A 14515-nucleotide genomic window follows, 5' to 3' on the forward strand; every position below is an offset into this window, starting at 1 on the left:
GCCTATTTCAGTCAAAATATTTCTCCGTCGGATAAAAGTGAAATTAGCTTGTTCATTCATGCAACGGTTCGAGTGGTGATATCGTGCTTCAATCAGTTTTCGACCATATTGCGAAGTACATATGAAGGAGAAAAAAATGTAGAAAAAGTAATACTGATTTCCTGGGATTTACTAGAGAACCCGGAGATTCCAATAGATACGAAAATAAATTGTGGGATATTAATAACCATGAATGCGAATATGGAAGGACGGTACCTGCGACTAACGGAACGTATTTTCTCAGAAGAAAATTCTACAAAAAAGTTGTGTCTAGTGAATGGAATTATATGTACAATAGAATCTGAGCTTTTCAAAGAGCCAGATTTTAGAGGTTTCAGTATATTTTCAAACATTGCAAATATTTTGAAGGAGATTTCGGAGGAAAACTCGATAGAGCCCAGTATTGTTCTAGGTGTAACACGAAGTTTTTCACAAATGACCAAGAAACTACTGTCACTTCAAATAGATGAATATATAAAACGAGAACACAGAGAGCTAGTAGAGATATTGGCCGTAAACTTGGGTTATTCTTTATCTCATTTGGATCACTATATGGACAGCGTACGACATCTGTGCAAAGAACTGTTGAAATTAACGATTCAATTAGGAGTCAAAGTGAACGAGCAGCTAAATCATATAATTTACGATTATATCAGAAATGTGAATATTAACATCAACACAAAGTGTATCCTGATTAGCGCTATTTGCTCTATAGTTAAAGCAAAGGCTGTTTTGCATGCCGTACCGAATGTTATAGATTTTCTCTTAAAATCGTTGATCGTCGAAGATTATGGCAACGTAAATTTGCACATCAATAATTGCTATGAATCATTGATGATGTCTTACGGCTACGACGATAACAGACAAGAGTGGTTCAGCAAATGGATAAACCCGATATTGGTGGAAATCATGAAAAACAATGATAAAGTTGAGATTAAACAGACACTCTTTGATTTGATTCGCAAAGCAATAAAAACGTTTCCTGAAATAGCTATTTGCATGATCGATTCGAAAAATGCAGCCAATTTCGGGTTGATATTAACTTCGCTGGGAATAGCAAAGAAAAGTGGACTCTTCGATAAAATTGAATCAAATGCATTAAAATGGAAAAATCTTTTGTCTTACAGAGATATTAGACTAGCTATGATATCAGCAGATGATTCAACAAGAATGTCTGCATTTTATTTATTAACTGAATGCCATAAGAGCACAGAATTATTTACTAAAGAAGATTTGGATTGTGTTCTCTTCTTTTTGGAAAATAACATCAATGTCCAAGCACCATCTCTTAGGCAAAAAATCACATGTTACATGAAAAACGCTTTGAATCGATTGAAGTCTGGTTTTTTGAGTATAATAAAAAAATCGGACACAGATGGAAAAAGTCACTATTACTATGACTTTGTTAAGAAACTGCATCACTTCTGTATAGACAATTTGTTTGATGGTGCCAATTATAGTAGAAGAACTATTTCATTGCAAATATTGATACAGCTGCTACAGATCGCCAGCTACATATTTTATGATGAACAAAGCTCCAGTATGTGGAATGAACAACAAATACAAACCTTACTTGAGGCATTGAATGATAGCTACGAGGCAAATAAAGTGCATTGCATGAGCGTTCTTTTGTATTGCCCTAAGTCATATTTTGAAAAATGTGAACGACTTATAAATTATGAAACTACAAAAATGCTTATGACCAGCGTTAAACCAAATGACACCTTATCGGCAGCATACTATTTGGAATATCTCTGCTTTGTCAACACGTACATAGAAGCACCAACTGTTTGCCAAGGACCGTTTTCCATCATCCAAACAAAGGTATGTATCCATATTACTTTCCAGATCTAATCATTATGTTGATTACAAAACCAGCGAAAGAGAGAGAGAGAGAGAGCGATCGAAAAGAGATATAAATCGAAGAGAGAGAGAGAGAATTTAAAGAATGAAATAGAAGCCGATTTTTTTTCTCTTCATAACGATAACCAAATAAACCTTTGAACGTTGTAGTAACAATGTTATAATGTTGGAGCCATGAGGCGAAAACGCACCTGCGAGGGCAAGGAAGTGCAGAATTACCCCGCAAAATCAGACAAATTTTCAACTTTGAGATGCTATTGCATCAATGCACAAAGTTCAATACTTAATGCGATATTTCCTGTCCAACTATATCTATACGGTGTCACTAAATGATGAAAATAGCTATGTTTGTTTAATTGATGGATAAAATTTGGCAAATGATACCGTAGGGCATCATAGGGCTGATTCGGGGTAATCTAGAGTCGGAACGAGTGATAGCGAGTAAAAACATCATACGGTCAGATGATTGAACCTGCTGAAGAGCGCGACTTTTTTTTCGCATAGCATTACAGTGGTATTCCGATTATATCTACACCTGGTTTAATCTACACCCGATTTTAGGTACCCCCGATTTTGTCTACCTTTTGCACCCGGTTTTATCTACCTCTTTTTAAATTGTCATTTCAACCATGCGACATGAAAATTTGGAAGATTTCATGAATTTATGCATAACAAAGAATATTTATTTGTATTTTATAGTTTACTATGTGGCATCTGTGGTATGTAATTATACACAGAATGGGTATAATAATGCTGAAGTCAAATACGCAAAGTTACTTTCATTTACTTTGTAACGCATATTTTTAACATGTCATAATGATTCTTTGTGAGATTTTTCTATACCGTAACGCTAACGGGCACACCCCGTCTCCGCTAGGAACTATGGTTATCACCTTTCTTTCCTAAAAAATTCTAATCTTTCATTTCAATCTTTCCGATTTCAATAATTTTCTTACCAAACAAAGGGTATTTTAATGAGCTTTTCAGAAAAAATGGCAAGCTAAAAAATGGCTTTCTGTTTTTGAGATATTCTTTTTTCAAAGAAAAAGGAAAAAATTGACGCGCATGACATTTTTTAAAGACGCATTTCTTTATCAAAATCCCCTTTTATTACTAGTAAAAACCAAAACCATGCGTCTCCATTGTATTCTCGACAATTAATGAAAAGTTTCTTTGGTCTACACCATGGAAACATAAAAAGAGAATGTTTTCAATGTTTTTGTAATAATAAAAAAATTTTGGGCTTCAGTCCAATGTTTTTTTTGAAAAGCAAGCTCATTAATATACTTTCCATTTGGTTTTAACATCATTTAAATTGGTTCAATGGATCAAAAGTTATGAATTTTTAAAGAAAGAAAAGTAGAACAAATGGTAACTTTTAGGACCACACTGACTCAGAAAAGAGAACCCCAAGGACCAAATAAAAATACGCATCTAAGATTTACTGCAAAGGAATAAGTACATAAATTTAAACTAAAATCGGAGCAATTTTGAATTTCGATATGTCTTGTTTCATAATATTGCTGAGTTGACATGCATTATGACTAATGGTTGAAATGAATAAAATGAGCCCTGTGCGTAAAATTACGCTGAAATAATACTTAATTGAAGAAAATGACCAATATTAACAATATTTTTTGTTCATTTAAATTATTTTGGAGCAATTTATTTTTTTCCCAAATTTGTCTACTTTCCAAATACCGTGAACGTACCATATTCTGCGCAGTTAAGACATTTTTATGATTCTTCCACTATTCTAAGTATTCTAGATTTGAATTTACAACGTGAATAGCAGCAACGTGTAGTGCTACGGTCTATAGTATCTGGCAAAAAATATAGGAATTATAAGTCGATCAACAATTGAGTATATTTTTCGTTTTGTAAACTTATTCACGGTGCCTAATTCTGCGCACTTTCTTGCCAATGCTCCTAATTCTGCGCATGTTTGCTCCTAATTCTGCGCACCCAAAAAGTAAAAATAAATACTCCTGCCATGCTGTTTATGTCTTTATACGCTGAAACCACACCTAAAATCCGGCATTAGCCATTACCATAATTAAATCCATCATCCGGCCTTCCTGTGTTGTCCGAGTGGCAAAGGAATATTGTTATTATTTTGATTGCCTCGTTTTAAATATTTTATTCTCGATAACGTGAATGGTGAATTGATTCGGGTTTTCTGCATACTGAACATTACAGTTTAGACTAATACTAAAAATTGTGTTTTCATACAGAAACCACTTCCCCACTCTCTGACAGCCCCATGAGGTTGGACATTAAAAAAAATAGAAGACATGGTTTCATGAATTGGCGCTCGTAGGTTCGGACCCCGAGACACAGCACTGGATTCCAATCAATGCAAGATAAAGATTCTACTTGAATCTTCAAGCCTCTATAACTCAGCCATTTGGGTGAGGTTATGTATTCTTTCGCGATTTCTTCGTAGGATCCATTACTGCGCAGAATTTAGAACATGAATAAAAAATCTGCGCCTAAATCTGCGCATTATTGCATCGCATTTTTTTAAGGAAAGCAATGCATGCAATCACTCTTTTTGTCTAAAACATGACTAAAACTAAATATTCTTTCTAATTATGCTGGGTAATTTGATCACTGCAAAGATTTTCGATCATAAATTTGTTAATTTTCTAGAAGGACAATGTTTTTCCTTGTTTGAACCGCCCCGTCGTCGGGAGTCACTTTTGTCAATATCCCGATACTGGTTTCCTTATGCCTTATGCTTGAAGAAAAACAGTCAAGGCGTTCCGGAGTTATGGCGGTGCGTACCCAAAATATACCAGTTAATAGCTGAAGCTGAAGACCTGAAAGTTTTGATAAGGAACGAAAGTATTCGCAATTGTAGTTTTAAAATAATCTTATTAGTGGATGTCGGATACATATCAGTTTTCAAATGGATTGTTATCAACTAAAGTCACTATTTTCTGTTCACAGGTTTACAAAACACTAGTATGGTGTGAGCGGATTCTTCAGCATGGACTACATATTGCTCAAGCTTCGCTATTACGAGCTGCTCGAGAAAATCCAATGTTTGGATCATTAGCATGCATACGGCATTTATTAAATAAAATAGACCTAAAAGAAGTAGCGAAATGTAAACTGTGGGTCGCATTTGTTTCGAATCTCGTACTTACGTGTCGGCAATTGACAAAGATTGTCTCTGTCGTCGTTAACAATTCTTCACCAGAAGGACATTTACCCAACGATTTTTCTGAAGTCGAAACTTACGGATTAGATGACGAAGATGTAGAAATGCATTCGGGAGATGAAGATGTTCCTGAAGGTATTTCTAATCTGAAGACCACTCCACAAATGGTATTGCTCTGTTCATGGCGAACTATCAAAGAAATATCTCTCATACTTGGCGATATAGTTTTCAAAACTCCCACAAGTAAAAGTTCAAAATCTATTGTTAACGAAAACGATGAGGACTATAACAGGTTAATTAGTTGTGATTTAATTATGGAAATCGGTTCTTATTTTACCGAGCTGCTGGCTGAGACTAAGCATCGCGGTGCCTTTGAACAGGCGTATATTGGTTTTTCAAAGCTTTGCATCCGATTGTGGGGATCACAACATGATGAGCAGCACCAACTGCCGATGAAGTGGTTACAGGAAATGTTAACCATAATCGATAGTGATAGTCACAATGATAACTGTAGTACCGATACCAAAGCAGTGAAAATATGTTCTACGAGGAGAAGTGCTGGCATTCCGTATATGATGCAAGCTATAATTACGTCAGAACTTCAAGTAAGCTCGTCCAAAGGGCTTCAGTTTTCCATGAAAAAACTTATTGAGCTTTGCCGAACTGGAATCACAGCGCAAACCCGAACACACTCGTTGAATATATTACGAGCATTGTTTCGATCGACAGAGTTGGGAGACTCTATAGGAGAATTCGTCTCGGACGGCATAGAGTGCGCAATAAATGGCTATGACGCGGAATCATGGTCGGTAAGTAATGAAATTTATCTGAAATCCTTGTTTTGCCTTACTATTACTGCAGTTTGCATCATTTACAGTGTTGTATTTAGAATTAAGTTTTGCATGTTTTAATTACACGAGCACAACACGAGTATGTTTTAATTATTCGAGCTGTCAAATTTTAACTAAAGAGTGATTCCACGGAGTTTCGCAAATCGATTTCAATTTGTCTTTTTTGATTTAGCTGAAATTTTGCACAGCTGTTATGTTTAAGAAAAGATGTCATTTTATCATATCAGTTATTTTTTCAAGATCTCGACTGTTTTTTCAAAAGGACCTAACCAAAAATGGTGCTAATCCATTAAATATTTTATATTGGAAAAATGAATATTTTGAAAATTTTATGTTATTTTTATTTTTACCAACAATCATTTTTTACAGTGTATAACTTTTTCTAAAGATGAGAATTATAATACTGTACAACATTACTGAAGATATCGTATCAATTTCATAAGCCGTTTTTGTAATATGTACTGCAATTTCGCGAAAAAGGCGGTGGGTAGGTTTGTGCGCCGACTGTGATTTCTCATTTGCCCATTAACCAATATAGTTGATTTTTATCAGATGACTGGCTTATAATAGTTACTAATAATATACCAAAATTCAAAGTTATTAGTAAATGGACAACTGAGAAATCGCGGTGGGCGTACAGTACTATCCTTCGCCTTTTGTAGAGTTGAAGTTTGAAGTTAAATAAAATATAAAATTGCACACTTAATCACATAATTTATGTTCTGAATTCTTGTTTTATTTTCTCAATGAAAAAATGTACAAATATAAAGGCTTTAGATTAACCTAACGTACCTATTCACACTTCTTTTTTGACAATATCAAATATTTTGGCATTATTTTCATTACAATTTGAGTGGAGTTTTACCTTAATTTTATGTTCTGATACAGGAATAAAAGAGTGAAACTTTTGGGTCCCCTGAATTGCTTTTGCATTATTATATTGCTCATTAAGTTCTAACGCCATTTCTCGTACTCAAGTGTTGTCGAAAAACTAAATGACAATTTTGTCAACTCTTCTTCTTTACGAGTATTTGCCCAATCAAAAAGTTCTCTGGCATTTTTATTGGATGTTCACGCTCTTTTGCTAAACTGGCTCTAGTAGTCATGTGTTTTAACGTACCTTCAATTGCGTCACAAGGACCTTTTCCATGCGAGGTGGCAAAGAAATGCTATTCAGCTTCTATTCCATACTTACATTTGTACTTACAAAGACTAGAAATTTTTTTCCGATTCTTGTATAGTGAAGCAGCTCCATCAGACATAAAATAAATCTTATTGATTTTTTTTCTTTGATCTCTGCGCAGAAAATCAATCATTTTAGAAATAAACAAGTTTACCGCCACTGAATTATGCCTCAAATCTTCAGAAATTATTATGAACCTATAATGTCTAAGTTGCATGGCTTCCTTAAAATATTTATTTATTTATTTATTTATTGATTCATATCCATCCGACCTGTTAGGTCGCCATGGAAGATTGGTTTGGACGGGAAAAGCCAAATAGAGGCCATCCTCTTTTAGGCATAAAAACCCCGTCATCTTCTAACTATGTACAAATTCAAACTACAAATAACACATTACATTTCACATATCAAATAAACATTTTCATGGTCGAATAATAATAATAATTGAGTATTAACTAGATATAGCAAATTGCAGTCATTTATAAAATTCTACTATTAACTACCTTATTATAAAATGCTTTTGAGGATTCACCGAATTCAAACAAGTGTTCCACCAAGGAAAACGCTCGGATACAGGCAGCGATAGGTTCGTTGAATCCAAATACAGTACGATGCGCCTGAGGTTGCAGTAATCCCGCGGAGAGAACGTTGAGGAGCACGAAAGCCAAGCATCGAATGAATGTTCGGAGAATCGATTTCTCCGTTGAGCACTTTAGCGACAAATGCAGCCTGCTGGACTTTCCTGCGTCGTTCTAAGGTATCAAGACCGATGAGGCCACACCGATCAGGATACGACGGAAGGTTCACAGGATCACGCCAAGGAAGATCACGTAGTGCTAAGCGAATGAATCTCTTCTGCACTCGTTCAACTCTCAGGGTCCAGGCGAGTTGATAAGGAGACCAAATCAGGCATGCATTTTCCAGTTGCGGTCTCACCAGAGAGCAATACAGGGTTTTCAAACAGTATGAATCCTTAAAATCCCGTCCGATTTTGGATATAAAACCGAGCTGCCGGGTTGCTTTGGAAATGACAGTCGAGCGATTAACGTTAAAACTGAGTTTAGGGTCAAGAACAACGCCCAGGTCGTTGACCTTATCAGCTCTCTTGAGTACATGACCATCAATGTTGTACTCGAACAATACATATTATATATTATATATTATAATATATTACAAATGGATGAATAGTAGCTTGTTTAACATTCCAATGATGAGACTGTACTTCATCTTGCAATAAAAAGCTGTAGTTTTCTGAAAAATCACAAATAGCTTAGCTTAGCTTAGCTTAGACTGATTGCACATATCAATGGTTGCACTCAGTGATTGACCCGAACCAGTGAAATTGCACAATGAATCAAGTGAATGAGGTTGGGAGTGACCGATCATCCTCACTGTGCAAAATTCAGTGACTCGATATATATAGGGTCAATAACTGCGCCGGCCACGTCCTTGCAATCAGATGGGATTGGGGAAGGAGTGTTAGTGTAATCTTTGCTGTTTTTGGGACCGTGTTAACCTCTGCATCCCTGCAAAGATTACAGGAAGGAGTTGTGATTTGTTAGTAAGGCAGGTTTCGTTGGATCGGGATTCACCTTGATAAGTGATATGATCGTTATTCTTTAAATTTATTTATTTTTTTAAGTGGTTAGGAGAATTATTACATATTTAAATATTTTCAAGTCGACAGTCAAGATAAGCCTGTTTAAGATATTTTAGTTTTTGTTTTAGTTTTACGAACAGATTTATACCAGAGAACATTTTTTTAGCTTTGCCTGGAAATAGTGTAAACAACAGGCGGATAATTGTTGGATCAAGGTAACGAGTAAAATGTGTTATCATTATTGGCAGCAAACTAAACTCAAACCGGCGGTCGTAGGGAGTTTTGCTATAGGTATCCGAGATTATGATGTTTCTGTAAATAGCAATTTTTTTGAGTACTGATCCGCGTCTTTTAAACGTATATTGTCAATATGTATGAAAAAGATTGACGATCGGGTATCTTAAACTTGAAGCAGCACAAAAGAAAAAGAATGTTGGTTATCGATTATTTGCTAATCAGTTCACTCCAAATACTTTGCGAATAAATGAGTATACTAAATGACTGGTCAAGTCGGTCAGCCTATCAATTGATCAACTTGAAAATTGAGCATCACTATGTCTAGCTCAACCGCTGCGTATATTCATGTATCGCAATCATACTCCTAAACCATTAAATAATGAATATGTTGGATGATTATATTCCATTCTGCGTCAATCAAGTATTAATGCGTATGATAACAAAAGATTCTTTATTTGGGAAAATCGAAATGGAGTATCCCGATGCAATCCGAATTGCTTCAGACGTGTCTCACATCCCCACAATCAGATAATCATAAACAAAAAGGTACCGTCATCCGGGGATACTTGCAACACCGGGGTTACTTGCAACACTTTGGCGCATCGCGCTTTTGACAGCTCTAACGCATTTGTTTGTTAACATAACCCAATTTGTACCCAATGCCATTTTAAACAAGGGTTGTTTGCCTATTGTTTGGTTAAGTTTAATCCATTACATCATTGTTTTGCTTGTTTTTATACGATTGAAAAGTAATTTCACTTTCAGAGTAGGAAAAATGGATGTGCAAAGTTGCGTCAGTTCATTGACATGGAATTATTTTTTATTATTTGGTTCCTGTACACAATAAGTGCATCATATAAGCTAACAAATAGCAACTTTGAGCTTTGTTTATATTTTGAACTTGGAGAAGAAACGATGAATTCGTGTTGTTACTTCCAATATGGTGCGGCTTGTAAAAATGAAAATTATCGTGATAGACAGTATGTGCAATGTCAGTTTGCATCTGTACGATATTATTTTGTCTACCACCATCTCCAGAAAAATTAAAATTGTGAAAAATTCCACGTGCCTTGAAACGGCAATTTGGAGTTCGCCGACATGCTGCATTTTCACCGAATATCTTTAAAAAGCGATAGACGAAACTGGGAAACAAAAAACGCCTCCAGTATCTCTTGTTTTACTACAAATACATTCAAAATATCTCAAAATAGTCATTCGCGGTTTGAAATCAGATATAAAATCATAAGAAACGCAAAATCAGAAAAGTGTTGCAAGTAACCCCGTTTACTGGGTAACTTGCAACACCCCTATTTTCGGTTCATTCTACAGGCTCATTTAGTTTATATTTTTTCTCATAATCATAAATCAAAAGTACTCCCCACTATACAAGTTTTGGCTACTTACACTTGGACCTAAACGGTATACTTCAAAAGTTATACTAAATCAAAGTTCAAAAGTGTTGCAAGTATCCCCGGATGACGGTATCTGTCTTCATCGTCTTCATAAACCAAAAACCACCGTAATTTTGAAAATACCATCGCCAACACGTCAAATTGTCATTATCATACAAAATCAACAGGTAAACAACAGGCTCACTGTACACTCCCTCTGGTATGGATCATTAAATGCAATGATCTAATGCAAATAGTAAAGAAAACCTGAATTCCAATTCCGATACGTCCTAGTGGCTACTGGCAACCCACCACCAATACAGAGGCGAGTCCAAAATGCAAACATCTCCTGAAAACGAATAACGCAACAGCGAGACTAAAAAACCATTACCTGTCCTGTCTTGTAAAAAACATACCTGACAGAGCCCTTATAGACCCACTTAAGAAAAAAAAGAGAAACATTTTGCAAAAGCTCGCTTTGCCAGGATTACGATGTTGCTCTGTTGCCACTTTTAAAGTTTGTACCTAGATTCGCGACTGCGAAGTTGCTAATATTTGTTTGGTTTCTATGTGAGAAAAAAGAAGAGGGAAGCATTTTTGCTTTTGTCATCATTCACACAATGACAGTTCGGCATGGGACCCCGTATAAGTGCGAACAGGCCTAATAATCCCCTTCAGCTTCGTAGTCGCGATTTGAGTTTGAGTGAAACCAAAGCAAGGTCAGGGATCTGTTAGAGTGCAAAAGACCGAAACAAAAACAAATAGACTCCCCGTACTCATACGCCACATGGGAAGTTCAAGAGAGTAAAAGAGATCGTGGTACTAATCCATCGCGAATTTTCTCGTACAGTGCGCAGAGTGCGCATCGCAAATCATATCAGAAACCGTGATGCCACTTTTTGCGAATAACAGATTTGATCGAATTTGAATCATTAAATTGTTATATTAGCGCTATTGGTAATTTTGATAAATTATTGTCAATTGCAAGGAAAACTGCACCATCCAAAGTGCGATATCGCTCATAAAAGTGCTATTTTGGATTAAACCGTTTCGGTATCTTGGGCGCACTTTTTCGTTATCTTCCAAGCAATAAGTGCGCCGAAGAGACCGAAACGATTTAAGCTAAAATAGCACTTTTATGAGTGATATCGCACTTTGGACGGCACAATTTTTCTTGCAATTGACAATATATAGTCGGTAATTGGTATCACTTTGAGATTATGTTATGTTAGATGGAATTCCCAATAACCGAAAGCATGCCATAATGCGTTCTATAAAAGACGACCTGAGTCGATTAATAGCATGTTTCCCTCCCCTACCAGCTGGAACAAAATGTATTTTTTATTAAAAATGTATAACTTATCTCGCAATAGATGACCAAAGAAAGATGAATTTTCGTTGCTTTCTCTTCTCCTTCTTATCCTTGTTTTGGTTATATCAGGAGAGAAACAAATGAGCTGGTAGTTCCCACAGATAGCAGTAACGTATGTCCTATCTTGCTCACACCCACAACGTATCGCCTCGCATTGATACGGAAATAGCGTCTGGATCTTGCAAACATTCACTTTCAATTATCATGACAAGAAGCACTTTATGGGTGTTTAATCCATGTTATCCACCCGCGTATCACATAGATTTCACTATTCCCACAAACTGCACTGCCATATTCTGCGACAAACCACTCGAAATTATAAAAATACTGCAGCACACACAAACCGGGCATCTGCCGTTGACCGTGCTGCCAGTTCTCTCTGTAGTTTTCTGAAAAATCACAAATAACTACAAACTCATCTTCTTGTAAATTTTGTTTTGTTGATTTCAAAAAGTCAGATTGCTGTGTTTTTATAAAGTCATGTGGTATTAAACTTTCCAATTTCAAGCAGAAAAATGAAACAAACTCATCTGTTGACTTGGCAATAGTTTCTAGGTCACATCTGTCAGTGGTAACCCATTGTTCAAATGAAAGTTGGACAATGCCTTTTTTCTAATTGGTTTGATAAACTGTTTCGTACTGACGTGAAGTCTGGACAATCTTTGCAGGACCGTATCAGTACTTGTGGCTTGAGCAGCACGTTCTCCTCATTGAAAGTTGCAGGGCCGTAGCTATTGCTTGTTGTTGTCTTCTTTTTACAAATAAGATTGTCAGTGATTTTTTTCAAATCATTATCGATGTCATTTTTTTCAAACAGTGTAAAATCAAATTGACATTTTCATATGTCATGCACGTTGTGTGTTCCTGAACCGGTCAGTAGCTTACATTGTTCAGGGCGGAGGCTTGCGAACGATGAAAATCCAATCTTGATATTGCCGTGGATTTCCTTGAAACGTTAGTAAGCTTCCCTTAATGTCATTAAAAGCAGCCGTTTCTGAATAGCTTGACGATCTCCGTGTTTCCGTACAGAAACGCAATCTTTTTGGTCAGGCATGGCACGACTTACACACCTAACAAAAAGCACCGAATTCGGTAAAATGTTACCGAATTCTAAACAGCTGAACGTTCGGTAAAAATTTCGATGGTGCCAATCGACGTTTACAGATCATTAGTAATGTTTGGTGCAATAAAAAATTTTACCGAACGTTCAGCTGTTTAGATTTCGGTAAATTTTACCGAATCGTTTAAGTGTGTATATCATCATCCTCAAAAAATTGAAAACAGTTTCTTTCGTTTCCTCACTTAAGGCTGTACCAGATTTATGTGTTTTCGCCCTAGTCTCCATTGCGTCAGTTTTTCTGGCTTCCGTAACGATGTATCTTGTAGCCTCAAATTTTTTCATAACGCTCTGGATGGACCTAGACTTTGGTAGGCATTGACATAATTAAAATTTGTTCTGTTCTGGTGAGCACCGGGTCTAAAAATTTTTTCTTCGTGTTTTCTATTACTTCAGTGTAGTCGCTAGCTGTGTCAACTTCAGGCTCTAATATGAATAGATTCTTCCTGATTTCTCGGCACTTTTTTTCAGGATAGTTGGCGTAATTAAGCTTTCTTGAATCTATTGGTAATACCTGAACTCCTGCGATGCCCCGGTTGAATATTTCGATGTTGACCGCGACCGTTTCTATTGATTGAACCGACGTCACTGACGGCACCGTTGTAAGGCTTTCAAAACTTGGTACCTCTGGTAATATCTCAATAGGTGTCGTTCTTGAGCTTCCTGCAACACTTTGTTGGGCGACGTTTGAAAAGGTAGAAACCGCTAAAAATTCTCTGTGAACACGTCGACGAAACGATGAACAAATACGAGATCCAACCTTTAGTGTCGATGTTTTGGAATATCCAATCGCTTCCAATTCTTGAAGAACATGATCCATAAGATTTCCTAGATCTTTGTTGCACTTAGCATCCTCAAAAGCCCGAAAGCATCGAATAGGATGGGATTTACCCTTGTTCTTCTTCTTCAGCCTAGAGTCGGGGTGGCTCGTGCTGTTTCAAGCACTCGTCTCCATTTAACTCGGTCTTGGGCCACTCGTCGCCAATTTCTAGTTCTAGTCGTCAATTTCTAGTCGTCTCAGAAGTCGCAAATCGCTTTTGACCTGGTCGAGCCATCGTGCACGTTGGGCCCCCCTGTTCCTGGTGCTGGTGGAGTTGTTGAAGAGGACTATTTCGTCGCACTGTCATCTTGCATCCTTACGAAGTATCCGGCCCACCGTAGCCTGCTAACTTTCGCTAGATGTACGATGGGAGTCTCCTTAAGCAGTGGCTGTAGCTCGTGATTCATACGCCTCCGCCACTCTCCGCTTTCAGTTTGTACTCCGCCAAATATCGTCCGCAGCACTTTTCGCTCGAACACGGCAAGGGCGCGTATGTCCTCCGTGAGCAGCGTCACGGCCTCAAGTCCATAAAGAACTACTAGTCTAATAAGGAGTTTGTACATTGTTAGTTTCGTGCGGCGACGTATGCTTCCTGATCGTAGCGTTTTACGAAAGGCAAAGTAGGCCCGATTTCCCGCTTGGATGCGCCGCTGGATCTCTTTACTAGTGTTGTTGTCTGCTGTCACCAGCAATCCCAAATACACGAATTCCTCTACCACTTATAGTTCGTCGCCGTCAACGGTTACCGTCCGTGGAAGACGCGCGTATGTTTCTTTTGAGCCTCTTCCTTTCATGTATTTGGTTTTCGACGCATTTATTTTTAGCCCAATTCTCCTAGACTCAGCTTTCAGTCTGGCGTAGATTGCCTCCGCCGTC

The 14515-nt window shown here is 37.1% G+C and overlaps 1 protein-coding gene across 1 annotated transcript in view; it reads left to right on the forward strand.

The window, feature by feature from the left end:
- The window catches only part of LOC128738355 (thyroid adenoma-associated protein homolog), a 37088-nt gene that overhangs the window by 923 nt on the left and 21650 nt on the right, over positions 1–14515 (forward strand). The window contains exons 5-6 of the mRNA XM_053833407.1: positions 12–1863; positions 4855–5877. Of these exons, the coding sequence (XP_053689382.1) occupies positions 12–1863; positions 4855–5877 (2875 nt within the window). The remainder of the gene's footprint in view (positions 1–11; positions 1864–4854; positions 5878–14515) is intronic.

This window comes from Sabethes cyaneus, chromosome 2, assembly GCF_943734655.1.
Source record: "Sabethes cyaneus chromosome 2, idSabCyanKW18_F2, whole genome shotgun sequence".
In the NCBI taxonomy this organism is placed as follows: domain Eukaryota; kingdom Metazoa; phylum Arthropoda; class Insecta; order Diptera; family Culicidae; genus Sabethes; species Sabethes cyaneus.